The sequence below is a fragment of the Geotrypetes seraphini genome, chromosome 3, assembly GCF_902459505.1.
Source record: "Geotrypetes seraphini chromosome 3, aGeoSer1.1, whole genome shotgun sequence".
Classification (NCBI taxonomy): Eukaryota; Metazoa; Chordata; class Amphibia; order Gymnophiona; family Dermophiidae; genus Geotrypetes; species Geotrypetes seraphini.
Window position 1 is genome coordinate 209,232,576 of NC_047086.1, and position 23,504 is coordinate 209,256,079.

The 23,504-nt window shown below is 43.6% G+C and overlaps 1 protein-coding gene across 1 annotated transcript; it reads left to right on the forward strand.

Moving 5' to 3' along the window:
• Positions 1-5,551: 5,551 nt before the first annotated feature.
• On the forward strand, positions 5,552-20,101 carry LOC117357244 (ETS homologous factor-like). Its single transcript, XM_033937615.1, has 3 exons — positions 5,552-5,672; positions 6,678-6,750; positions 19,396-20,101. Exons 1-3 carry the CDS (start codon positions 5,552-5,554, stop codon positions 19,910-19,912), a joined length of 711 nt encoding a protein of 236 aa, XP_033793506.1. The 3' UTR covers positions 19,913-20,101.
• The last annotated feature ends 3,403 nt before the right edge of the window (positions 20,102-23,504 follow it).

Genomic DNA, 23,504 nt, shown 5'->3' on the forward strand with positions numbered 1-23,504 from the left:
CTGGAAGATCGGAGGAGGTCGTGAAGGGTTTGCAGGGGCTGGCTTTGGCTTTGGTCTGACAATGGAAGCAAAAGAATTTTCATGCTCAGACAATTTCTTAGTGGCTGCCTCTATGGATTCTTCAAAGAGGTCATTGCCCTTACAAGGAATGTTAGCCAGATGATCCTGAAGATTAGGGTCCATGTCAATGGTGCGAAGCCAGGCCAAGCGGCGCATTGCTAAAGAGAAAGCAGTGGCCCTAGCTGACATTTCAAAGGCATCATAAGATGACTAGAGACGATGTAATCTGAGTTGTGACCAATGTTCCCTCTAAGGATTGATGAGGTGTATGTAAAAAAAAATATGCACGAGTGACAAGTTACATACTCCACAAATTTATGAGCAGGCGCGGAGGACGCATTTTTAAACAAATGTAGTTTATCCTTGTACTCCTTATGTATTTTTAATCATCTATGGATATGTTTGTATGTTTATTGTTCAAATGGTTTTATTTATTTCCCCAAATTTATTTTTGTTATATGCATTGAAAATATTTGATATTGCGTTTAAATCAAAATCTCAATAAACTTGAAACTTGAAACGAGTGCCCGTGAGATTGTGGGAGGGTTAAATACTCAAAACTTAAAAGAATAACAATTTACTTAAAGTTTTTGCTTCGCCAGCTTTCTGGTATCTTTACATACCTAGCATATGTAACACCCGGGGCCCATCATTTTTTGGCACCCCCCCATCTGTACGAAAAACATGATTTTTAGTAATAAGCCACACGTCACACATGAGTACCTAGAAAAAAGCAGCATCTTACATATTGCAGTACATCAATACACCCATACATAAGCAGTACATCAATACACCCATTGTAAAACTAAACAAGCCAGACCAGCACAGATCAATCCTACACCGTCAATCCTAACAGAAAACCATGTCTTTCGAACACACAGAACACAGAAAACACCTTCGCCTAGTATGGAATATGTCATCACAAATTAACCCCTCCCCCTTTTACAAAACTGTAGTGTGGATTTTAGCCACGGTGGTAACAGCTCTGACGCTCATAGAATTCTGAGCATCAGAGCTGCTACCACCACGGCTGGCGCTAAAAAACGCTCCACAGTTTTGTAAAAGGGGGGATAAAATAGAAATACACAGCTTCAACGCTCTAGCTCAGGGGTGCCCAAACTTTTTGGGCTTGCGAGCTACTTTAAAATGACCAAGTCAAAATGATCTACCAACAATAAAATTAAAAAACACAAAGCACACTATACGCTGAGAAAATGTTAATTATCATTCCTATTCTGGGTTTTTTTCAAAGAGGTCAAGGCAGATGACTCTATGCATTGTCACCTCAGTAACAACCATACAAAAATAGACAAATATACCCCCTTTCTTTTTATTAAACCACAATAGCAGTTTTTTAGCGCAGGGAACTGCGCTAAATGCCCAGCGCTGCTCTTGACGCTCATGGGCTCCCTGCGCTAAAAAAACACTATTGCAGTTTAGTAAAAGGGGGCCATAGTGCAAAATATAGACAGCATATATAAATTCAGACACATTTTGATCACTAAATTTAAAATAAAATCATTTTTCCTACCTTGTCTGGTGATTTCATGAATCTCTGGTTGCACTTTCATCTTCTGACTGTGCATCCAATCTTTCTTCCCTTCTTTGTATGCTTCCTCTCCTCCAGACCTCATTCCCTCCCCTAACTTTTTCTTCCTCTTTCCCTGCCCTTTCTTTCTTTTTTCTCTCTTGATGACCCTTTCTTTTTTTCTGTTTCCCTTCTGTCTCCCTGCCCCCTTTCTTTCTTTCTTTTTTTCTCCCTACCCTCCACAAAGCCACTGCTGCCACCATCGGGGGAAACAGGCCCCAAAGCCACCACCGCGGCTGCCCCAAGCTCTCTCTATTTCTCATTGTCGGCCGACCATCATTCCCCCGATATCAATTCTGCCATCGGAGAGGAAGTTCAGCTCAGCCAGGCAGCGATTGGCTGGCCCGAACTTCCTCTCCGACGGCAGCCTTAGGGGGGGTGCACAGCCGTCCAGGTCCGGACCTGGCCGGCTGTGCACCCCCCCTAAGGCTGCACCAGGGGCGGATCTCCCCCCCAGTACGCCACTGAAGACGTGGCAGCGGCTCAGAAGTCCGATGCAGTCGGGGATCTTGAGAGGAGTCGCCACTGCATCTTTCCACTTAAAATACACTAAGGCGAGCAGGGCAGACCGCCGCCGCTCATGACACGAGCTGAGCGACACGAGAAAACGTATGAGCGACGCCACTGAAAATAGTGAGCGATCGCTCATGTGCTCAGCTTAGAGGGAACATTGGTTGTGACAGAGTAGCAGTGACTTCTTGGAACTCGAAATGCCTCTGTGGATCCAGGTGCTTGAGAAAGCCAGGAAGAAGATCAATGAGGAACTTGAGATAAGTAAAGAAGACAAAATTATAATTAAGGACTTTGGGGGGAGTCACATGATGTGCTGAGCTAAGCAGGACGTGCCTTTCTTGAGCTCCAGGGCCCCAAGTCCTCCCCCCCTCCTCTTTTTGCCGTTTTGAGTGTCCAGATTTTGCTTCGCGAGAGGGGCCCAGTGTATGGACAAGTTTGTGCGCCATCTCAGCCCGGCTATGAGTGGGAGAGCGACTTGGAAGGAGAAGGAAAAGGACCCAAAGTCGCAGAAACCTGATCCCAAGATGGCGGTGGTTGAATCGGGCCCGGCGCTTCCCCTGTCTGAGGCACACATAGAGGCGCTCTCGGCATCGGTGGTCAGGGCCCTTGAATCCCGCTTTGATCACCTGTCCGGCCAATTAGACGCTATGGAAACCCTTTTAACAGAGATAACCGGCTGCACTACTGCATTGGAGACCCGGGTGGCACTGGTTGAAGACGCGCACACCTCTACAGCGGGGACTTGCTTTCCCTCCGGGAGCAATTACAGTGCCAGGCGGAAAAGATTGAAGACCTTGAGAACCGCTCCCGAAGGGATAATCTTTGGCTGGTAGGCCTACCTGTCCGCTTTTGAGTCATGGCTGCAGGCGGAGTTTCCGCTACCGCAGGGCATGGGGCCGGTGCGACTTGAACGCGCCCACCGTATTGGTAGGAGACTAGAAGACCGAACACGTGCACGTGTAGTTATCTTTAAAGTTCACAATTATGCCCACAAAGCTGAGCTGATGAGGCAATATAAATTGAAAAAGAATAACACCTGCTACGATGGTGATCCAGTTTGTGTCTTTCAAGACTATTCACCAGCCCTACAAGAACGTCATTGGCGCTTTTCGGGAATGTGTTCATCGCTGTATGATCGGAAGCGGCGCTTCAAGTTGCTTTACCCGGCGACCCTAAAGATCTGGACGGGCGCCGGGTGGAAGTCCTATGATACTGTGGAGGCTGCCCAGGCCTACGTGGATACCCTGTCTTCTGAGCAAGGACCCTCAGCTTCACCTTGAGTTTGTTGGGGGAGCGGCATTTTGCTTCTGAATTCATGGAACCTGTTCTGAGTTGCCTGGATCAGCTGCCCTGGACTCTCATGGCTTAGAGGGGGATTCCATTTTTTTATCTTGTTGTTTATTTTTGTCTTTTGGTGCCATTGAAGACTGGATGTTCTGGGCACATGGAGGGTTCTATTGTGTGTTAGGGATTTTGGGTGCTTGCGATGAATGAATGGGGTGCAGCTTTTGTGGGTTGTTTGCTTGTGGGGGATGGTTTTGCTCGATTTTGCTCGATTTTGATAGTATCTTCTGATGGGTGTCTGTGCATGTGCATGGGGGGCTCCTGGGGGCTTGCTTTTGCCATGCTTCCAGGGTGTTGGTCCCTCCAGGGGAGTTATGGCTTCGGGGGCTTCTTTCATCCGACTGCTGCGAGTGTGTGGGGCTTGATTGTGGTGTCTGGTCTGGTTTCTGATTGGGTTTCTGCTTGGGGTTGGGGGGGCTGGGGGTCCTATCACATCTCTACGTGACTCCGTCACTCCAGTCTGCTACGGTGGGGTGGAACGGATTTCGGGGGTCTGGTTGGAATGGGGGGGGGGGGGTGGTTTTGATAGGGGGCAGTTGGGTTGGGGTTGGATTGGGGGGTGGGTGGGTCAGTCCTCCTTCAGTTCTTCGGGGCAGTGGTTTGCGGGGTTTTCTACTATGTCCTTGTCAGTTACAATAGTGTGTAGGGTTTGCTACTTGTGACCCTAGGGGAGGCTGGGCTCCTGGGGTTCTTCTCTGTACTTATCTTTGTTCTCTGCTCTTTCCTTACCTGATAGATGAGTACCCCCTTTAGGCTCACTTCTTGGAATGTGGGGGGCATCACTTCGCCGATTAAGCATTCCAAAATTTTGACTGCTTTACAACGTTATCACTCCGATATAGCTTGTTTGCAGGAAACCCGTCTGACGGATGTTGAACATCTTAAGTTGCGTAGGTTTTGGGTGGGGGATGTCTATTTTGCGTCTTTGTCGGGACGCCTTGGGGGTATTGCGGTGCTGATCCATAAGTCTTTGCCTTTTGGTGTCCAGGTATTGGAAAAGTCTTTGGAGGGCCGTTACCTTCTTCTGCATCTTACCTTGGGGGACCGGAGCTATTTGCTGCTAGTGGTCTATGGTCCGAATTCGTCTGAATCTTCTTTTTTACAACAGCTGGTTCGCTTGCATTCGCGTTTTTCTGGTGATCCTCTTCTTTTGCTTGGTGACTTTAATTTGGCCAGTGACCCGGAGTGCGACAAGTCTGGTCCCACTGCCACGCCTTTGAGAGCTAAAGGACGCCTTCTTGCGGGTTTTTGTGACACTCTGTCCGTGGTAGATCCCTGATGCCTCTTGCACCGCGAGGTCCGGGACTTTACCCATCTCTCTCATGCGCATAATACCTGGTCTAGGATTGACTATATTTTTGTGTCTCTGGGATTATTCCCTTCGGTTGTGTTGGCGGAGATTGGCCCACTTAGTATTTCTGACCACACCCCGATATGGCTAGACATTCTTTTGGATTCTACGTACCTTTGCTCCCCATCTTGGTGCTTCCCCTTTTATCTGAAGCACGATGTTGAATTTCGGCATTTTCTACAGGCTCAGTGGGATGATTATGTGACTCACAATGCTCCACATCAGGACGATCCTGTCTTGTTTTGGGAGGCAGCCAAGTCGGTGATTCGGGGTCACCTGATTTCTTTTCTTAGTGCTCGCAATAAACAAATTCACTCTGGTATTCTTACCTTGGAGCGAGCCTTCCGGGCCGCTAAGAAGGCTTTTTCTGCAACTCCATCGGAGACGACTAGGGAACACTATCTGTCTACCTAGGGGGCTCTCAACTCTATTCTTCATTCTCGTTACCAGCGGTGGGCAGCTTATTATAAACATTGTTTTCAACGTTTTGGCAGTAAGCCGGGGCGTTTGTTGGCGTGCCTGGTTGATGCTCGGATGTGTCAGCAGCCGATTTTGTCGCTTCGGACTCTGGGGGGGATAGGGTGTCTCGTACCGCGGAGGTGTCTGCGGTACTATTTGATTTTTTTGAGCGTTTGTATGCTGCCCCAGAGGGTGTCTCCCCTGAGCTCCTGGAGAATTATATTCGCTCATCGGGGATGCCGAGCCTTTCTGAGGATGCGGTGGTGGCCCTTAATCATCCGTTCCAAGCAAGTGAATTGCAGTCTGCCGTAAAAGCCTTACGCTCTGGGAAAGCCCCGGGACCAGATGGCTTTCCTGGTGAGTTCTATAAACTTCTTTCCCCCCCACCTGTGTGGCCCGTTGTTGACTTACTTCAATTCTGCTAATGAGGCATTTATCACTTTATTATTGAAACCAGGCAAGGGAACGGATGATCCTGGATCGTATCGCCCGATTTCTCTGATCAACGTTGATCTTAAGCTTTTTACTCGTATGTTGGCCGACCGTTTGGCTTCTCATTTCCCTTCTGTAATCCACGAAGATCAAGTGGGTGTTGTTCGTGGCCGCCAATCAGTTTGCAATGTGCGGAAGGTCCTTTTTGCACTTGCCCATTGTCAACACCAGATCCCTGCCTTATTTGTTAGTTTGGATGCTTCTAAAGCATTCGATAGTGTGCACTGGTCCTTTTTGTTTCATTCTTTGGAGTGTGTGGGGCTTCAGGGGTTCTTCCTTCAAGCGATTTGTTCCTTATATTCTAATCCTTGGGCGTCTTTGTTAGTCAATGGTACTCGTACTGACTCTTTTCCCATTCTCCGGGGTAACAGACAGGGCTGCCCCCTTTCTCCTTTACTTTTTCTTCTTTCTGTGGAACCTTTACTTTGTATTCTGTGTCTTTTTGAGGATGTCCGGGGTCTCCGTGTAGCGGGGGTAGACCTGAAAACTTTGGCTTTTGCAGATGATTTGTTTCTTATTCTTACTCACCCTGCGGTTTCTTTACCTGCTGCATTGGATCTCCTCTCTGAGTATGGGTTTTATTCTGGCCTATCGCTCAATCTGGATAAATCAGTCGCCCTTCCCTCTCGTCTTGAAGTTCGTACAACAAGGAGGGGTCCCTTTCCCCTCCGGTGGGCGGAGTCTGAACTAAAATATTTGGGAGTCCTCATACTACGCGACCTCTCCAGTCTTTATTCTCTGAACGTAGAGCCGTTGTTCCGCACTCTTGTTACTCGATTGCAGTTATGGAAGGGCCTCCCATTATCACTTTTGGGTAGAGTGAGCCTCTACAATATGCTTATTGTACCGTGTTGGTTGTATGTTTTCCAGGTCCTCCCACTTTACTTGACTTCTACAGACGAGAAGAGATTGGAACATTTAGTTCAAAGGTTTCTTTGGGCAGGTAAGCGAGCTCGTTTGTCTTATCGACTGGAGGCGTCCCCATTGTACAAGGGTGGTTTAGGCTTGTTGAATCTTCGCCATTTGACGTTTGGTTGTGGCATGTGTCACATTAATGATTTCTTTTGGGATACTGCCCATTTTACTAATACTTCTCTGGAGTTTTCTTGTTTCACAAAGACTCATTTTAGTGCCTATCTTCACTCTGTGCCATTAGCTCAACCTGCGCCCCTTCCTGTTATGCTATTGCATTTCTCCTTGCGGAAGGCTTGGCAATGGGTCTGTAAATTCCACTCTCTTAGTTCTACTATATCTCCTTTCCTGCCTTTACGCTTTAATGGGAATTTTCTGCCTGGGGTGGATGGGGCTAGTTTTGTTCGTTGGGAAGCAGGGAGGATCCACTATCTGTTCCAATTGGTGGATGATGGGGGGAAAATTAAGCCTTTTGATGTGTTATGTCAAGAATTTGGTCTCCCTCGAGCTGATGGCTTTGCTTACATGCAAATTCAACATTATATTGCTTCTTTGCCTCCCAGCCATCTGACAGCCTCTTGTCAGGAGCTTTTATCCACGGCTTTTACCCTTGGATCTCAGCTCCCAGTTCCTCTCAAATTTCACCATAGACATTTGAAGGATGAATCCCCCCTGCTTGACCATATTAGATTTAGGGATGCTTGGGCTCGTGATCTTTCTGTACCATTACCTGATGATGTTGTCCTTTGTGCTGTACGCAAATTGCCTGCCTTTCGTAAATATGCTACCTTTTGGGAGCATTATAAACTGGTTTTACGCTTGTATATTTCCCCTAAAAGAGCTCGCCTTTTGGGGTTTCGAGCCTCCTCTGACTGTCCTCACTGTGCTGGCCCTGATGCTGGCTTGGGGCATATGTTCTGGACTTGTCCTATTATTCAGTCCTTTTGGGAAACAATTTTTCTTTTTGTAGAGCGTATTTGGAATGTTGTTCTTCAGCGTTCCCCTTTGTTTCTTTTTGGTGTCCCTATTCATTTTGCCCTTCGAAGACCGGGGACTGCGGCATTTCTTCGATGAACAGTGGTGATAGCCCTCAAATGTATTTTGCTTAAGTGGATGAAAGCGGAGGGACCTGACTTTTCCCTCTGGCGTTGCCACCTGATCACTCTTTTGATGTGGGAATGCAGTGAAGTGCAAGACTTTTCTTCCCTGCCTGCCCGGTTTTTCAACGCATCTGGGAGCCTTTTTGGAACACTATAACTCCGGTGGCCCGTAGCCACCTCCTGAACTGTTGACTTGTATTACTCTTTCCACCTGTTGTCTGCTTTGCATATCATTGCCTTTTCTTTTCTTTGAATGGTTTACTTGGGCTGGGCTTGAAGGAGGACTGGGGATTGGGGTGGGTTGGGGGAGGGTTGCTGGGATGGTCCCTTGTGTTTTCTACGTGTGCTTTGTCCCTGGACGGTGGTTTATTCTCTATTTTGGCTGGTTGCTATTGCTGTTCACTGTTGGGGACCACATGGGGTCTCTGGGGGTTTGGGAGTGAGGGAGGTCCCTTCCTATTTGGTTTTGTGCTGTTGAAAAGTGAGATTACTCTCTGTGTTGCCTTATACTTTTGTATCATCTCTTGTTAAGCTCAATAAAATATATTTTACAATAATTAAGGACTTTGGAGGACATCATAGCATTTTGATAAAGACGACGTCCAAACTTGTCCATAGTCTTCCCCTCCCTTCCAGGAGGAACAGTAGCATAGACTCTGGAAGGATGGGTTTTTTTCAAAGAAGACTCCACAAGAAGGGATTAGTGAGATAACTGCGAATTCTCAAACCCTTTACAATGTAGAGTTCAATACCTTGAGTCCAGCTTGCCTGGAACAGCAGAAATGGCATAAGGAGTCTCCAGGCAGTGTTTGAAAGTCTGAGACAAAAGCTTGTTAAGAGGAAGCTTAAGTGACTCTGCAGGAGGTTGAGGTAGATGCATGACCTTGAGATACTTCTTAGAGTATTTAGAAACAGCATCTAATTGAATTTCCAGGTCATCAGCCATCTGGTGAAGGAAGACAGAGAAAGACAGCTGATCTGCCAAGGCCCTGCCTGAAAGGGACTCGATGACCTTGAGGCGGCTTGAGTAGAGAACGAAGGCGAAACCTCTCTTGAGAAGTGACAATCCAAAGAATATGGAGACTTGGAGGAGGCAATGGAGGCAGCTGATTCCTCAGAGTCTGGAAGCGGAGACCTCGAGTGAGGAGTTGGCAGCCTGAATGAGCTGAAAAGTCTGGAATGAGGCCTGGATGAGGAAGGCTGCTCTTTGGAAGAAGACCTGTGCCTGGATGGATGTCTCGAGGAAGGCCTTGATCCGGGAGAAGAATGGTGGCTGGAAGCAGGCCTCGAGGATCATAGAAACATAGAATATGACGGCAGAACAGGGCCGGTGGCCCAACAAGTCTGCCCACTCAAGAATCCTCCCTCCCTGGTGTACCCATCTTTTATGCATAACTCTGTAGCACCCCCACCTGCTTGTCCCATCAACTTTTGAAGTCGAGTATGCTACCAGCCTCGACCACCTGGTGTGGAAGTTTATTCCATCGATCAATCACCCGTTCGGTGAAGAAGTATTTCCTGGTGTCACCATGAAATCTTCCCCCCTTAAGTTTTAGCGGATGCCCTCTTGTTGCCGTAGGACCCGTAAGAAAAAATGATTCTTCCTCCACTTCAATGCGACCCGTGATATATTTGAATGTTTCTATCAGGTCCCCTCTTTCTCTGCGCTCCTCGAGAGAATATATTTTTAAAAAATTTTTAATTTAATTCTTATATACCGCTAATACCGTGAGGTTCTAAGTGGTTTACAAAAATGATACATTAAAAGATATAATAAATAAAATGAATAAAGATAGGTACTTGGAAGTTCCCTTATTGTCCCAAAGGCTCACGATCTAGCTAAAGTACCTGAAGAAACAATTTATGAAAAGTAAAGATAACAATATAAAGACAGAGGTAGAGATAGAGATAGAAGTGAATATTCCAACAAGTATGAATAAATAAGTTAATGATAGAATTAAAATAATAAGTAAAATAAATAAAAATAGAGATAAAAAAATAAGTATAAAGAGAAATAAAAATAAAATATATTCCAAAAATCATTAGGATCTGATGTTAAATGATCATAATAATTACAAGCCAAAGAGTGAAAAAAAAAACATTCAACCGCCATCAACCCCAGTTCCGAAGTCTGGTCAGACTTTCTTCAAATGTGATGTCTTTAAGTCCTGAGATCATCCTAGTGGCCATTCTCTGGATCGACTCCATTCTCTTCACATCTTTTTGATAATGTGGCCTCCAAAACTGGACACAGTACTCCAGGTGAGGTCTCACCATACATCTGTATAACGGTAGTATGACTTCAGGCTTTCGACTGATAAAGCTCCTTCTGATGCAACCCAGCATTTGTCTAGCCTTTGCTGAAGCTTTCTCCACCTGATTGGCAGCTTTCATATTTTCTCGGATGAGAACTCCCAAGTCCCTTTCTGCAGTGGATCTCACTAAGTTTTCACCATTCAAGGAGACTTCACCCTATGTATGGAAACAGGTAACACTGCAGGTGATTGAATAGGGCTAGAAGTTGGAGACGAAGCTCAGTAGGTTTAATCGAGGAATCTCGAAGCACTTCCAAAGACTCTGCTCCTTGTATGGAATGAGAGAATTCCTGTTGAGACACCCTCAAAGAATCTACTCCTTGCATAGAGTGTGTAGATGCCAGACCAGACACTCGCAAAGACTCTGCTCCTTGCATAGAGTGTGAAGATTCAGACCGAGGCATAGGCAGGGACTCGACCTCGCGTGAGACTGCTGAATGCCCAGGAGGCAGCGTCGAGCCATATTTGGTCAGTAACTGAACAAATTGCTGCTCTAACATGGTCTGGAGAGAAGCCTGCAAAAATGGTTCCGCGTCTGAAACCGGACCACTTGCTGAGGCTAAAGGCTCCAAGGTGGCAGTGGAGATGTGCTTGGACTTGGAGGTCTTGGAAAGCTTGAGAACCACCGCAGGAACCTTCTGCTTAGATATCTGACCTGAGCAGAGCTCAGGAGATGATAAAGCAGGTGTACTCGAAGCTATAGACGATCCAAATGAGAACGGTCTGATGAGGCTCAAGGTCAGAGTCGTGGAAGCAGGAGGACCCTAGCTGGAAGGTGGGACCGAGGTAGCACTCGAGGTCAAGGGTGTCACTGAAGAGTCTATCCTGAAGAGTTTCTCCACTAAAACTCGACGACGTTTAAGGGCTTGAGGTTTAAGAATAGCACAGTGCTCGCACGACTTCGGATTATGGTCAGGCCCAAGGCACTTGAGGCACCAGCGGTGTGGGTCCGTGAAAGAAATTGCACGCTGGCGCTGGCTACACTTCTTGAAGCCCGTGAATAGCCGGGACATAGGAGGGAAGATAGCCGCTGCGAAGTTGAAGCCCGCAGGCTGCGGCCACATGGCCTGGCCCACCAGTCAGACATGAAGAAAAAATAAAAATGTCTTCTTTTTTTTAAGAAAAATAAAGGAAGTAACACAGCGATTCACAACTACAAAGAACACAAACCTCGGTGAGAGAAGGCACGAAGCGAACGAAGTTTAACGCAATGTCAAAGTATAGACTTCTCGGCTCCGTGGAAAACTTAGAACTGAGGAGACTCGCCCTGTGCTGGGCAGGAAGGCAACTGTGCATGTGTGGTGCGGCTGACTCAAAACTTCTATGTTTCTACAAGCAAGTCTGCTTGCGAGGCTGTCCGCATCCAGGCTCCATGGATGACGTCACCCATATGTTGAGAATAGGCTGCCTGCTTGTCCTGGGTTAAAAATGTGTTCCCGTGTCATTCTCTACTTGGCAGTTTTAGGCAGAGTGGGGATATATTTATGGGCTGGGAGAATGAGTGAGGGTGTAAAATGAAGAATGTGAGAATAGGGACAAGATAGGGGATAACGTGGGAAAAAGTTGAGACACAGTACAAATGACCTAGAAGAGTGGATAGAGGATAAGAGGCTTTGAAAAGGGATGGGGGTACTGGGGAGGGAGTTTGGTGAGGAATGGGATAATTCTCTGAAGAGGCTGAGTGAGAGTGGAAATTGGGTTAAAAAGATTGTGAAAGAGAAGCTATTGAGCATGGAGTATAGGGTAAGAGATAAAAGAATGGCCGTAAAGGCAAGGGAAGGAGAGACAGGGATGGAGCATTACATACAAAATTCTTCCGCTCACATTCAAAATCAAGTTGACTCATTCTCCGTCTTTTGTAGACAAACATCTCATTCCCTATACTTCCTCTCGAGCCTTGAGATCTGCTGACCAGAACCTCTTAACTGTTCCATCAATCAACCAACTTCTCTGCCGCTGCTCCTACCCTCTGGAATGCTATGCCATCACATCTCTGTTTCGAAAACTCCATTGATAAATTCAAGTCTAAACTTAAGACCTTTCTATTTCAAGATGCTTATCAAAACACAGGCTAGACATCCCCTTAGTTATCCTTCAACGCTTACCAAGAACCGCTTTTAAGAAGCGACCTCCCCTCCCCTCCCCATTTATTCCTTTCCTTCCCCCTCTCTCCTTCATTTTAATTTTGATGTATTTCTGAACTCCCCCCCCCCTCGGTACCTTTTGTATCAACTCACTTATTACCCAGTCATTTTTGTCTAGTCTACTTCCCTCCCCTTTTTATTTTTATTTATATGTTTACTTTTTTTTCCAATTATTTTAAAATGTTAATTTTAACTCTGTAAACCAACCAGATACTTGTTGATGGCCAGTCTATCAAATTATAAATAAACCTGGAAACTTGATGAGATCCAGTAGAAGGTAGATGACAGCTAAAAGGGTACAGAGGATGAAATGGGAGACTAAAGAAATGGATGAAAAGTGTGGTGGTTGGGCAGGTAAGGCAGGGGCATGGTAGGGGGGAATGCAAAACCAAAAGTTGGTCCAGGCTACCACGACCTCTTGAGCTGGCCCTGGTGTTCAGCAAGAATAGTAGGTGCTGTTTCTGTGCTGAGCTCTTGCCCCTGGTCCGAAGTTCCTGGCATCGCAGACGTTCTGTTACCTTATGCAAGACAGCAGCGAGCCAGTGAAGAAACAGGTTTTTTAAACTGTTATTTCGTCAGTGAGTACACTAAAGCTTTTATTTATATAGACACTTTATATTTTGGCCAATGCCTTAGGGACTTTGCAATGTAATTAATCACTAAGTGATCCCACATATGATCATTAGTTACCGAGAATAAATTTATTTATTTAAAAATGTATTACACGGGGGGCGGAGCCTGACTTCCACGGGGAAAGCACGCATGAGTTAACGGCTCCTCCACACCGCGCCCGATTATATTAAAAAAGTGCCTTTTTGGGGAAAAAAAAATTAAAGCCGCAGCGAAAACCAGCACTGTCTTTACCCGGGAACAGAATGTCGCCTCCGAAACCAACAAAATCGGAGTCTGCCGCACCCGCGCCCCTCGGGGGGAAAAGGCCTAAGCCCGATCCGAGCACGCCGAGCACGCCGGAGAAAATGGCGCCCAAGGGAGAGGAGGCTACACTTGACCTGCTCCTCCGAGAAACACGATCAATCCGATCGATTGTGCAGGAGCAGGTTGAAGAATCTAAACTGATTAGAGGGGAGATAGAAGCGCTAAATTCCCAGTTTATAGATGCGCGCCACCGTCTTGATGCCCTGGAAGAAAAAACGGCGAATTTGCAGTCTACACAAGCCATGGTAAATACGCATGCAAAACTGATTACCAACCTGCAAAGAGATATTGAGGACCTTTCTAATCGCAGCAGGAGATCCAATCTGAGGATTATTGGACTACCGGAATCGACAGAGGGCTCTGATATGATTATCTTCCTGTCTGATTTCCTGCCTAAAATGCTAGGTCTAACCTTCTCTCCAGCACTGGAAATTGAACGTGCTCACCGCGTGCCCTCCCACCTCTCTGCACATGCTACTGCTCCTCGTCCCATAGTGGCAAAACTGCTTAGATTTCAACACACTCTACAGATTCTCACAGCTGCAAAAGCCAAACCCCAACTGCTTTACCAGGGCAAGAAGTTCTTCATTGTACCTGATCTGGCTAAAACTACAGCATTAAAAAGAAAGGCTTTTTTATCTCACCGCCAGGAGCTTAAAGACATAGGTGCCAAATACGGACTGATGTACCCGGCCAGAATGAAAGTCACCTACAACAATCACACCACTTCATATACTGAGCCGGATGATTTAGTTGCTTTCCTTGATTCTTTGAAAATGCGCTGAAGAGGAAGGCTGCTGCTGGTTAATTTGTTTTTTCCCCTTCACAGTTACAAGTGTATTTACCTGTTTCTTTGACAGGCACATCTTTTTCATGTTTCTGATAATATTTGGGTGGGAGGTTTGCTAGTTGTCTCATCTGTGCTAGTTCCCTGTGCCCATAGGTGCACCCTTGAATTGTTATATTGTACGCATGGCAATGGAGTCCATTTTGACTGCATTACATGCTGATATTTCTAGCTGTCTCTCTTTTTTCTCTTTTCTTTCTCTGTTTTTCCCTTTTCTATTTTCTGACAGGAGTGTCCTTTATTTTTTTCATTATTATTATGCTGAATTTGTGCTTCTTCTGAGCATGGATAGTCTCTTCTGTATTATGATATTACATTTTGTGACCTATGACTGACCTACATGTTTTTTCTTTTAATGTGAATGGTTTGAACCACCCTATTAAAAGAAAAAAGATAACCAATTACGTTTCCAGTAAACACCCTGATGTTATATTTCTACAGGAGACCCACCTCACACCTGCTGCCGCTATGAAATTCCAAATTAAAGGATACTCCACTCATATATACTCACCTGCCACTCAGCGTAAAAAAAATGGAGTGTCAATATTTCTTAATGATAAACTTTCTCCTACTATTCACTCCTCTAAAACTGATACAGAGGGCAGATGGTGTTTGATTCATGCTGCGTTGCACTCGGTGGATTTTGTATTTCTTAATATTTATGCTCCAGTTTTAGATCATCCGGAATTTTTTCAAGATCTTCAGATGGAGTTGATGGGACATGCATCCTGCTCCTTAATACTAGGGGGCGACTTTAATCAAGTTCAGGATGTTTATACCGATAGATCTTCGTCCTGTAAACCTTCAAAATCCAGGTCCTTCGCAGCCCTACAGGCCCTTAAAGACACCTATTCGCTAGTGGACCCCTGGCGATTGCTCAATCCGAAGGGTAGGGAGTATTCTCATTTTTCACCGCCGCATAATACATACACAAGAATAGACTTCTTTCTTCTATCCTCTTCTCTAACTCATGACCTCACAAACACCATTATTCACCCGATCTCTCTCACAGATCATGCACCCATTTCTCTACATCTACTTCTCTCGGCACCCCGCAAAGATTCTCCTTCTTGGAGACTGAATAACACTTTACTTTTAGATACGGAAATAGCTGAAAAAATAAAATCAATTACCACCGAATTCTTTGAACTTAACTCTAAAGATCCTGAGGTTTGTCCTGCCATTGTTTGGGAGGCGTACAAAGCTACCCTTAGAGGTGAATTAATCAAAATTTCATCCTGGAAAAAGAAAAAATCCATGCAGAAAGAGAAGGAATTGGAATCCTCTATTAAAATGTTAGAATTACAACATATGTCTGATCACTTATATGATCCGGCCATGCATCAGCGTATCCAAAACCTTAAATATGAATATAACACCTTGATGTCCCATAACGCTAGGAGAGACATTTTTATTTCAACCTCGGGCCACTACTTAGGTGATAATTTGATGGGTCGTCCACTGGCCAGATATCTTAAAACTAAATCTAAACGCTTGCATATTACAGCTGTTCAAGACTCATCGGGGCTGATGGTTAAGACTAAATCTCTGATTTCCTCTCAATTTGAACAATTCTATACCACTTTGTATAAATCCGAACACTTAGTCTCTGACTCTGAGATAGATTCTTTCCTAGCTCCTTTGGACCACCCATCTTTATCAGAATCTGTAAAATTGGAATTAGACTCTCCTATTACTATACCTGAAATAGAAGCAGCAATTTTATCTCTGCCTAACGGCAAAGCACCAGGCCCAGATGGCTTCACTAATGAATTCTTTAAACAATTTCGGACTCTCCTGGCCCCTTATCTGCATACTTACTACGAATTTCTTCATTCTACCCCAGAAAAACAATTTAATTTTACCGAGGCCACTATTGTGGTTATTCCCAAACCTGACAGGGATCCCACTTTGGTTAAAAATTTTCGCCCCATCTCTCTTCTTAACTTAGATTATAAAATTATGGCAAAACTCCTTTCCCTGAGACTTAATAAAGCAATCCCTTCTCTAATCCATAAGGATCAAGTAGGATTTATTAAACAGAGATTTATCGGTGATAATTTACGTCTTTTTCACCACATTAATGCCCACGCTAAAACCCTCCCGGATCCTGTAATTGGCCTTGCTATTGATGCTGAAAAGGCCTTCGACCGTGTCGAATGGCCTTTTCTCTTTCGAATCATGAAGTGGTACAATTTTGGTACCTCCTTCACGTCATGGGTTGAAACCTTGTACCGACAACCCACAGCTCGCATTTTAATCAACAATTCTCTTTCTAATAAGTTTCCACTTCATAGAGGTACTTGTCAAGGATGCCCACTTTCTCCCCTATTATTCAATTTAGCTCTAGAACCACTCCTTTCGGCCATTCGTCAATGTCCCTTAATTAAAGGCATCTCCACTTCCTCTCGTCATGTCAAGTTAGCGGCCTATGCCGATGATGTTCTCCTCTTCATCCGAGACCCTACTAATTCCCTTCCTGCTCTTGTTGACATTGTCTCTCAATACTCCCTGCTCTCTGGATACTCAGTTAATTGGGAAAAATCAGAGATCTTCCCTCTTAATGATCATATCTCTCCATCAGATCTCGCTCAATTCCCCTTCCCTTGGTCACGTGGGGCTGTGTAGTACCTGGGTGTCTTAATACATAAAGATCCAATTTATGCTCAAGATCTCAACCTGACTAAAATTAAAAATTTAGTTTTGAACACGACATCCCGATGGTCCCCACTCTATTTGTCCTGGTGGGGCAGGATTGCTTCCATCAAAATGACTCTCGCCCCACAGATAAATTACACCCTTTCGATGCTCCCATCTTTATGTAGGAAGACATTTTTTCAATGGCTAGATAAAAAAAATTTCTGAATTTGTTTGGAATAAGAAAAAGCCCCGTATTGCACTCACTAAATTAAAAGCCTCCAGAATACATGGCGGTTTAAACCTACCTGATTTTTATTTTTATTATGTAGCATCATTGGCCAAATACGGAGCATATTGGATCACTGACCCTTGTCCCCAAGATCCTCCAACCTGGTTTGAAATGGAGCGATTTCTCTGTACACCATTACATGTTTCCTGTTTGGCAACTATACCTGTTCCTCGAAATTTGAGAGGATACTCTCTGTTGAGTGCAACGCAGCATGCCCTCCATCTATTAGATGCAATAGCAGAAATTTCAATTAAAGACAGTCCATTCCTGTGTATCTGGAATAATCCCAAACTCCAACATAATGGAAAATCAATCTCATGGAAACGTTGGCAGAGGTCTGGGTTGTGGTTCCCTCATCAAATAATTAATCAATCCTCCATTGTTCCCTTTAACATACTCTGCTCCACTTACTCGCTACCCCACTCTACAGCTTCTCAATGGCTTATTCTCACTGGAGCGTTGTCTTCTTTGTCTCTACGATTTGACTTTGAATCATCCATCCACACTATACGCCACTGGTCTTCACTGGCTATACTAAACGGTAAAGCAATCTCCTTATTTTACAGCATACTAAGAGACAATTCCTTTATTTTTTCTTCCAATTCTATGAAACACTGGGAATCCATGCTAACGACCCCTCTTACGGACGTTGACTGGGATCTCTTTTGGTCTTCGACAAACCGTCCTCTCCTGTCCTCCAGAGTTTCACAGTCAATGTTCTTCGTCATGTGGAATGCAGTATGGACTCCTTTTAGGATGTGGAAGGCTAACCTCAAACAAGACTCTGTATGCTGGAACTGTATGAAAGAGACCGGAACCTTGGATCACATGCTTTTCCACTGTACTCCAGTTCGATCCTTCTGGGCTCGCATTTGGGTCACTATAAAACGTATCACCAACTGCTCGGATGAAATTTCCTTAGACATTATTATTCTTCGTTCTCAACACCCATGTTTTACTTTGTCAAACTGTCCTCCCAAACTCATAGATACTATGTTTGTGACTGCCATTATGCATATCTTAAAAAACTGGAAATCCTCTTCCTTATTGGACTATACTTTTTGGTGGAATTCTTTGAGTATGTACCATAAATATGAATCATACGCATATGAGAAGAAAAACATTGCTCGCTTTTCCATGAACATGGTACGATGTAATTCTCCTTGGAAATTCTTAGATTTTTATGTTCGTTCTGTTTCATAGACACTCCTGTCTCCTTCTTCCTCTTCTTGTCTTCCTTCCTCCATTCTTTTCTTTCCTTTTTCTTCCCTCCTTTTCTCTCTTTCCTTCTTGTTCTCTTATTGGCGGTTCAAGTATTATGAACTTCTTAAAAAGTTTTGACACGACTATAGTTAATTGCAATTGAAGTTGTACTATATTAAGTGCTTTAGACTTGATGTCCTGATTTTGAACATGTATTTGAAACGTGTATTTGGACCTGTACTTGGACTGTAACTTTTCACAAACATTAATAAAAAACATTGAACTAAAAAAAAAAAAAAAAAAATGTATTACACACAACCATCCAACAATTTTGAGCGAGTTACAATCCAACATACGTAATTAAAACAATGTTACAAACTATGAAAACCCAGTGTCAACGGTCAATGTCTCATCTATCTCATAGGATTTTTTTCAGTTTTTTGGGGCTTCAGACATGCCAATTGTTCTCCCAATTTTTTGGCGATACAAAATCTTAGTGGCTATGGCTGTGGCTTCTTCATTCGCCCACTTGCTCAAAACTTTTGGCGTTTTTTAAAATATTTTTTATGTTTTTTATAAAGTGCATCATACTTTCACAAAGAAATAACTTATCTTAAAAGAGTTGTTTCCTTGATAAGATCGGGTCAGGGACCTGTCACATCGACATGTTTCGTCATGAGGCTTTTTCAAGATTAAGTCCCCTGAACAAATGAAAGAAGACAATATAACTCCTGTCCCCATAGTTTGATACAATCACAATCCTAACTTTAAGGAAACCATATAGTAAATATAGAACATATATGCTCACCCTTTTTCAATTTTAACAGACCATCCCGATATCTAGTTTTTCTGATCTAGCAAAGATGGCCGCGGTGTCTTTTTTTCGGATATACTTGAGCAAGTGGGCGAATGAAGAAGCCACAGCCATAGCCACTAAGATTTTGTATCGCCAAAAAATTGGGCGAACAATTGGCATGTCTGAAGCCACAAAAAAAACGAAAAAATCCTGAGATAGATGAGACATTGACCGTTGACACTGGGTATATAACATTGGCCAATGTTGGAGGATTGACTGGTACATTCACAAACTATGAAAAGACATAAAAAATAATTTCATAAACTATAACAAAACATGGCAACCCAGGCTGAGTCCACTGAAGCCAGTGGAACCGACTGCATGTTACCCTGCAACTGCTTGGAAGGCCGCATTATGCTGGAGTTTGCCGGCAGTGTTTAAATCCATCTTCAATGACATCGTGGAAAGAAGAAAATTTTTTATATGACGGTACTTATGACGATATGTTTGACAGCAAAACCTTCTGCAGGTCACAGATCTCCACGGCCAGTGCTGAGCACTTACCTGCGGATTCTGATGTGAAGAAACAGCAAGATCACCCTCAGAAGTCGGGCAACAAGAAACACAATCCTCGAGGGACTCACCTATGGGAGTTTATCCAAGATATTCTTTTGAACCCCGAGAGGAACCCAGGATTAATAAAATGGGAAGACAGGTCCGAAGGAATCTTCAGGTTTCTGAAGTCCGAGGCAGTGGCTCAGCTCTGGGGAAAGAAAAAAAACAACAGCAGTATGACCTACGAAAAGCTGAGCCGAGCCATGAGATACTACTGTAAAAGAGAAATCCTAGAGCGTGTGGATGGACGGAGACTAGTCTATAAATTTGGAAAGAATGCTCGCGGCTGGAAGGAGAACGAGAGCTGAAACTGTTGAAAGTTACCAGCATAGAAATTTCAAAGACTTTCCTCTATTTAAGTACAAGACCAGAAGCCAAGTGGCCTAGGGCGAAGGAGAACCGAAGTCGATGTGAAAACTACTGTATATTTTATGACCAGTACATCCTGTACGGGGAAAATGTGTACACAGTTTCCTGTGAAATATGATTGCGTATGAATGTGAAAAAAAAAAAAAAAATAAACTATAACAAACAATAATATTCTTCATAACAGTCATTTACCAATACAAACATACACAGCACAATAAAAAAAAAAAAGAATCACTTAAATAATTCCAACTCAACCATTTACCAAAACATTTCTTGAAAAGCAAAGTTTTAACCAATTTCCTATACTGAAGCAAACTGGCAGCATTCTTTATATCCAATGGTAATGCGTTCCATAACATTACACCCTGCACAGTTAAAAAAGCATGCCGAATGCCAACTGTTTAAAAGATGGAACCTCAATGCTAATCTTATCTTCAGATCGTAAAGCGTGATAAGGATGATGCAAGGGAAGCACTGAAGTCCCCATTCCTGCTATTAAACTGGGGTGGTTGGACAACATCAAAGCACTTTACTGCTAGCTGTATTTCAGAAAGATATTTCTAACCTCTTTAGCACTTTAATTCAGCTGTGTTATTTTTAAAGAAAGAGCCTGGGCTATGGTATTTTAACTTGTTTTGGAAAAACTATTTGTGCAATAAAAATATTTTATTGAATTTTACTGAATCCTCAGGATCCCTGCTTGCTTATTGCCCCTAAGAGGTGGAACTGCTCATTCTGCTATCAACGCAGGTTATTTTTTTAAATGACTGTAGTGAGTTGGGTGGAAGTGCGTTTTGATTCAGGGGAAACTGGCCTACTACCTCCACTGAATCAGAGTGGCACTGAAACCTAGGGGGAGTTGCACAAGCAATGTCTGTCTGTCTCAATAGTAGACTATGGACTTTTCCTATAGGAGCTTATCCAATCTTGTTTTAAACTGACCATTGAGAACATAGGGCAGTGCCCGAGTGCCCATATTAGTACAGAACCCACTCTCCCCCTAATCACTTTTGATAGATAATTAGGAGCCCATGACCCTTATTGCCTGGGGTCCTAGATTACTGTCAGTCTACCTCTGACTGAGATACTGCTTCTGCTGGGAGGTTCTTCCATATATCCACCCATTCACCTTACAATGATGAAAAGACTCCTTACTTCACTCTGGCTCTGAGGAAATGCGTGGTATGTGGCTGGGTTCCCATAGGATCACTCCCTCACTGCGACTGAGCCACCTTAGAGTAGGTGAAGTTGCACCTGCTGAGTCAGAGGGGCAGGGCTCAGGCAGGGAGTTGGTCAAATGCACTGAGATAGAACAGATTAGGGAGGCCCAAGTGCAGAGGTTTCTAAATGTGTGGTAACTGGACCTGAGGGGAGTACCAGAGAGGAGAAGTAGCCAGAGCTACAGTATGTGTTTTCCTGGGGTGGGAAACTATAAGCAATCAAGTCAGCCTCCAGGAGTTAATGATACATGGACAGAAGACTGCCAAGACTAGACAGAACCTTGCAGGGTATTCCTAAAATGTATAAGTTTGGGGTGAGCTCAGAAGTGATCTGAGATGGCATTTGTTGCCACTGTATTTGAGCCTGGCTAGGAGCCAGCCCCATGATGAGTATTGACTATGATTGTATTGTGAGAGGAAAAAACCTCTACTTAAAGGACTAAGACTGTGAAGCAGCAGAGCTGACTACAGCCTTTTAGGTGTACATAAACAAAGCATTTTTTCTTTTACCTCCAACGTGTGTGTGCAGCAAGCCACACTGGACTAGCACATAATACCTAATTTCAGATTTTCTAGTGCATTCTTACATGGAAAAATGTTTTCCTCTGTTGCATTACTAAACACTCTTTATCATATCCCTGTGTCCTTCATCTAGAAACTGTTGAGATTTCTCACCTTAACCACAATTATTAAAGCTCCCAATAAAAAATACTAGCAGGAACGTTTTATTGTAATTATAAAACCAACCCTCTTATAAAGATCCTACATTGGTTTCAAATTACAGGCCTATTTCTTTGATTAATGTAGATGGAAAACTTCTGGCTAAGTTATTGGCTTTACGCTTGGCTAAGGCTCTCCCTTATATTATTGGTATGCACCAAACGGGGTTCGTTGCTCAGAGACATTCTTCTAAAAACATCAGATTGGCTTTACACATGTTAAATCTAACAAAAACTATGGAAGATCCGGCTTTCTCTGTATCCTTGGATGCAGAAAAGGCCTTTGATCATGTGGAATTGACCTTCATGTATCAAGCAATGGATTGGTTTGGTATTGGTTCTGGATTTATACAAATGATTCAAACCTTGTATAGTTCCCCTTATGCAAAATTATACATTAATAATAATTTTTCAGAACGTTTTTGTCTTAGAAGGGGAGTTAGACAAGGGTGTGCATTATCTCCTTTGCTTTTTGACATTGTATTGGAACCCTTACTATTGGCTATTCAATAGGCAAGGGAGTTTCAAGGTATTCCTTATGCAGGTCGGGAATACAAGGTCTCTGCTTATGCAGATGACATATTGCTTCATATGAGGAATCCTGAAACCACCATTCCGCATTTACTGGATCTGATTGATAGATTTGGAAAATTCTCTGGTTACAAAATAAACTGGAGCAAATCAGAGGTTCTTTCACTAAGGGATCCTTTTACAAAGCCGCGCTAGCTGCTACTGCCTCCTTTTGAGCAGGTGGTAGATTTTCGGCTAGCGTGCACTATAGTGTGTGCTAATCTGGTGTGTGCGTTAAAACCGCTAGAGCGGCTTTGTAAAAGGAGCCCTAAATGTATATTGTACAAAAAGATTATTTGATACATTCCCTTTTCTTTGGAAGGAAGAGGGTATAAAATATTTAGATATTTGGATAAAAATTACACTGGAAGTAACTAAGAAAGTAAATGAAAAATCTTTATTGCTGAAGGTCACAGAAATGTGTGAGCATTAGAACCCATTACATCTGTCTTCGGGGGTAGAGTCCAAACAGTTAAGATGATGATTCTGCCTGTGGTTTGTTACCAAATGGGAATGTTACCATTGTTTTTTCAGGGGTCCTTTCACAAAAAAATAAATTTATTTGGCTGGGGAAAGCAGCAAGAATTGCCTTAGTATCTTTACAAAAGCCAATTGTGGAGGATAGGGTAAATTTCCCAAATTTTTATAGGTACCATCAAGCCTATATAATGCGTCAGGGTATGTACTGGATCCTCCCTGAGCTCTTGGCAAACTTTAAAGTATATCAATAATTTAACAACTATTCCAATCCATAAATCCACATGTCAGTCCCTCTGGCTGAACTCCAAGATTTAAATTGGCGGGTTTAAGGTCATCTGGAAACACTGGATGAAGGCAGGTATACTTTGGATGATGTTATATCAGATGGACATTCTGTGAGGAGCATTGACCTATCATCCAAATTGGATGAGATGGACCAAAAAGGAATATCAAAACAGACAATTTCTAGCTGGACTCCTGAGAAGAGTTCAGGTGCACATACTGAACACATGAAAGCATGCACATGAAGGGGTTGCATAAAC

Bases quoted from the DNA above. Each gene is read 5' to 3' on its own strand.
- LOC117357244 (XM_033937615.1), top strand. From the start codon at position 5,552: ATGCCGAGCCTTTCTGAGGATGCGGTGGTGGCCCTTAATCATCCGTTC. The intron at 5,673-6,677 runs GTGAGTTCTATA...TATGTTTTCCAG, and splicing joins GGGACCAGATGGCTTTCCTG to GTCCTCCCACTTTACTTGAC. The intron at 6,751-19,395 runs GTAAGCGAGCTC...ACTGCTTGGAAG, and splicing joins TCAAAGGTTTCTTTGGGCAG to GCCGCATTATGCTGGAGTTT.